General features: G+C 50.0%; 1 protein-coding gene across 1 annotated transcript in view; it reads left to right on the top strand.

Moving 5' to 3' along the window:
• The window catches only part of wwp2 (WW domain containing E3 ubiquitin protein ligase 2), a 48,236-nt gene that overhangs the window by 17,407 nt on the left and 25,829 nt on the right, over window positions 1-5,000 (top strand). The window contains 3 exon segments of the mRNA XM_066648803.1: window positions 1-53; window positions 1,591-1,789; window positions 2,139-2,228. The exon segment at window positions 1-53 is cut by the window's left edge and continues 66 nt beyond it. Of these exon segments, the coding sequence (XP_066504900.1) occupies window positions 1-53; window positions 1,591-1,789; window positions 2,139-2,228 (342 nt within the window).

Below are 5,000 nucleotides of genomic sequence, written 5' to 3'. Positions count from 1 at the left end.
CGCTAATGGAGAAATGAACGGGGAAACACTGTCTGACACACACCTTCGTACAGGTACTAATCCTTTCATACACAAAACAGTTAACAACACAGTCACTCACACACTCACCCTGTCAGTCACGCTCTCACCCTGTCACTCACACACTCAACCTGTCACTCACGCACTCACCCTGCCAATCACACACTCCCCTTGTCACTCACACTCTCACCCTGTCAATCACACACTCACTCAGTCACTCACCCTGTCACTCATGCTCTCACCCTGTCATTCACACACTCCCCCTGTCACTCACGCTCTCACCCTGTCACTCACCCTGTCACTCACGCTCTCACCCTGTCAATCACACTCACTCAGTCACTCACCCTGTCACTGACGCTCTCACCCTGTCATTCACACACTCCCCCTGTCACTCACTCTCTCACCCTGTCACTCACGCTCTCACCCTGTCAATCACACACTCACTCAGTCACTCACCCTGTCACTGACGCTCTCACCCTGTCATTCACACACTCCCCCTGTCACTCACGCTCTCACCCTGTCACTCACCCTGTCACTCACGCTCTCACCCTGTCAATCACACACTCACTCAGTCACTCACGCTCTCACCCTGTCACCCACACACTCACCCTGTCACTCACACACTCTCCCTGTCACTCACACACTCCCCCTGCCAATCACACACACCCGCTGTCACTCACACTCTCACCTTGTCACTCACACACTCACCCTGTCACTCATGCTCTCACCCTGTCATTCACACACTCCCCCTGTCACTCACGCTCTCACGCTGTCACTCACACACTCACCCTGTCATTCACACACTCCCCCTGTCACTCACGCTCTCACCCTGTCACTCACACACTCCCCCTGTCACTCACGCTCTCACCCTGTCACTCACACACTCCCCCTGTCACTCACACTCTCACCCTGTCACTCACGCTCTCACCCTGTCACTCACACACTCCCCCTGTCACTCACACTCTCACCCTGCCAATCACACACTCACCCTGTCACTCACACTCTCCCCCTGCCAATCACACACTCCCGCTGTCACTCACACTCTCACTCAGTCACTCACACACTCACTCAGTCACTCACACACTCCCGCTGTCACTCACACTCTCCCCCTGTCACTCACACTCTCCCCCTGTCACTCACACTCTCCCCCTGTCACTCACACTCTCCCCCTGTCACTCACATTCTCACCCTGTCACTCACACACTCCCCCTGCCAATCACACACTCCCCCTGTCACTCACACTCTCACTCAGTCACTCACACTCTCACTCAGTCACTCACACACTCCCGCTGTCACTCACACACTCCCGCTGTCACTCACAAACTCACCCTGTCACTCACACTCTCCCCCTGTCACTCACACACTCAGTCACTCTCACACTCCCCCTGTCATTCACACACTCACCCTGTCATTCACAAGCTCACTCAGTCACTCTCTCACACACACAATTGTGGACTCAAAACACCACATGGTGAATGGAGAATAAACAAATGAAAGTTTTACACAGTTCTGTAATGTCTCTTCATTTAAATGGTGATTTAGATGATTGTGTGTGTGTGTGTGTGTTGTCAGGTAAAGGTGAGCTGCCAGTGGAGGTGTTGGAGAATGGGCGTGGAAGTCTGGGCAACACCCCCCCTCCCTCCTCCCCATCACTCAGGTCTAACAGCGCTCCTGTTGGTCCAGAGAGTGTAACCCTGCCCCCAGCAGATACTGCCCCGCCCACCACTGAGGACCAACCTACAGAGCCTGCCATGGAATCCTTACCTGCAGGGTGTGTGTGTGTGTTGTATATATGTGTGCATGTGTTTGGATGCATTTAAAATCTGAAATGTGGATTTTTCTACAAATTTCTGCACAATTTCTATTTAAAAATGTAAAATATTTTATAACACATTATAACACTTACATTTTATATATTTTATAAACACACATTACTCATACCACTGTGTTAGAAGATGCTCAGCTGTACACACATCATCAACTGTACAGCAGCATACTCAACTGCAGGAGCAGCTGCACATGAATAGGTGTATTTGTGTGTGTGTGTGTGTGTGTGTGTGTGTGATGGTGTTTGTGACAGTGAGTGTTTTTTGTGTCACCCCCTTCTCTCTTTCCTGTAGCTGGGAGCAGAGAGTTCTGCCTCATGGACGAGTTTACTACGTTGATCACAACACCAAAACAACAACCTGGGAACGGCCACTACCACCAGGGTCAGTGTTTACTGCTAATGATACGACTATTGCTACTGTGACTGGGGGAATGTGTGTGTGTGTGTGTGTGACTGGCTGAATGTGTGACTGGGTGAATGTGTGTGAGTGTGTGACTGGGTGAATGTGTGTGAGTATGTGACTGGGTGAATGTGTGATTGTGTGACTGGGTGAATGTGTGAGTGGGTGACTGGGTGAATGTGTGACTGGGTGAATGTGTGAGTGTTTGACTAGGTGAATGTGTGTGACTGGGTGAATGTGTGTGTGTGTGAGTGTGTGACTGGGTGAATATGTGAGTGTTTGACTGGGTGAATGTGTGACCGGGTGAATGTGTGAGTTTTTGACTGGGTGAATGTGTGAGTGTTTGACTGGGTGAGTGCGGGATGGGGTGAATGTGTGAGTGTGTGACTGGGTGAGTGTGTGTGACTGGGTGAGTGTGTGTGACTGGGTGAATATGTGACTGGGTGAATATGTGACTGGGTGAATGTGTGACCTGGTGAATGTGTGAGTGGGTGACCTGGTGAATGTGTGAGTGTGTGAGTGTGTGACTGGGTGAATGTGTGTGAGTGTGTGACTGGCTGAATGTGTGAGTGTGTGACTGGGTGAGTGTGTGTGACTGGGTGAATGTGTGACTGGGTGAATGTGTGTGTGTGTGTGTGTGTGTGATTGGGTGAATGTGTGAGTGTTTGACTGGGTGAATGTGTGTGACTGGGTGAGTGTGTGACTGGGTGAATGTGTGACTGGGTGAATGTGTGTGTGTGTGTGTGATTGGGTGAATGTGTGAGTGTTTGACTGGGTGAATGTGTGTGACTGGGTGAATGTGTGAGTGTGTGACTGGGTGAATGTGTGACTGGGTGAATGTGTGAGTGTTTGATTGGGTGAATGTGTGAGTGTTTGACTGGGTGAGTGCGGGACTGGGTGAATGTGTGACTGGGTGAATGTGTGAGTGTGTGACTGGGTGAATATGTGAGTGTTTGACTGGGTGAATGTGTGACCAGGTGAATGTGTGAGTTTTTGACTGGGTGAATGTGTGACTGGGTGAATGTGTGAGTGTTTGAGTGGGTGAATGTGTGACTGGGTGAATGTGTGAGTGTGTGGCTGGGTGAGTGTGTGTGACTGGGTGAATGTGTGAGTGTTTGATTGGGTGAATGTGTAAGTGTTTGACTGGGTGAGTGCGGGAGTGGGTGAATGTGTGACTGGGTGAATGTGTGAGTGTGTGACTGGGTGAGTGTGTGTGACTGGGTGAATATGTGAGTGTTTGACTGGGTGAATGTGTGACCGGGTGAATGTGTGAGTTTTTGACTGGGTGAATGTGTGACTGGGTGAATGTGTGAGTGTTTGATTGGGTGAATGTGTTAGTGTTTGACTGGGTGAGTGCGGGACTGGGTGAATGTGTGACTGGGTGAATGTGTGACTGGGTGAGTGTGTGTGACTGGGTGAATATGCGACTGGGTGAATGTGTGAGTGGGTGACCTGGTGAATGTGTGAGTGTGTGATTGGGCGAATGTGTGAGTGTGTGACTGGGTGAATGTGTGTGACTGGGTGAATGTGTGTGTGTGTGTGACTGGGTGAATGTGTGTGAGTGTGTGACTGGCTGAATGTGTGAGTGTGTGACTGGATGAGTGTGTGTGACTGGGTGAATGTTTGTGTGTGTGTGTGTGATTGGGTGAATGTGTGAGTGTTTGACTGGGTGAATGTGTGTGACTGGGTGAGTGTGTGACTGGGTGAATGTGTGAGTGTGTGACTGGGTGAATGTGTGAGTGTGTGACTGGGTGAATGTGTGAGTGTTTGACTCGGTGAATGTGTGAGTGTTTGACTCGGTGAATGTGTGAGTGTGTGACTGGGTGAGCCCTGTGATGGACTGCTGCCCCTCTCAGGGTGTGTTCCCGCTTTGTGCCCAGTGATTCCGGGAGGGCTCCGGACCCACATCGACCCTTGTGTGTTCTTAAGTTCTCACGTTCTCGATGTCATCTCCCTCTGCAAAGTTATGTTGCGATGCTGAAGAACACACAGAGCAAGAACGGTTAAAGAACCCAGGTGTTGCATCCCATCATTCACCGTAACAACACAAATCTGCTCCTGTGTGGTCACTTCTGAAGAACGTTCCTTTAGAGAACACAAGTCCATTCTGTGTGTTCTCCGAGTGTAACAGTGGGGTCTCGCTGAAGGGGGCGCAGGAGGCGAGGAATAACTGCAAGAATATTCTGCAAAATGTCAGGCACAAACCACATTTTTAAATCAGGATTCTCCTTTCCCTTTAGTCCTGGTTTGGAATAGGATTATGGGTAAGAAGAGCGTTAGTAGAGCCCTGTAGAGGCAGTAGAGGCAGTTAGGGAGGTGTTTGGAGGTAAGAACGTGGGGGAAACAGGGGCATTGCTGGGTGTTGGTGTGTTCTACTGAAGACGTGTAAAGGTCCTGCTTCAGTTTTTCCGCTGGAGGAGAAACAGAAGCTCTTTCAGAACACACTCTTCTGAGGCTCAATTAGTGCAGCGTAATAACAGCAGCCCCTCACCACCCGCCTGAGGGAGAGTAGTGTGTGTGTGTGTGTGTGTGTGTGTGTGTGTTTAAGCTCCAGGGGATTAAATATCTGCTAACACACACACACACACACACACACACACACATAAACCCTTGTACTACTACTCTGTGGGAGAGACTTCAGTTTGAGAACAGAGAGCTAATGTGTGTGTGTGTGTGTGTGTAAAAGCTCACAGAACTGTGCTGTTTTCTCTTCTAAATTCTGCTGTGCTGAGGTCAGAGTTTTGAGAATAGCCG

The sequence above is a fragment of the Hoplias malabaricus genome, chromosome 17 (assembly GCF_029633855.1).
Source record: "Hoplias malabaricus isolate fHopMal1 chromosome 17, fHopMal1.hap1, whole genome shotgun sequence".
Classification (NCBI taxonomy): Eukaryota; Metazoa; Chordata; class Actinopteri; order Characiformes; family Erythrinidae; genus Hoplias; species Hoplias malabaricus.
The sequence above is the reverse complement of the archived record's forward strand: the minus strand, read 5'-3'. Positions and strand labels throughout refer to the sequence as shown.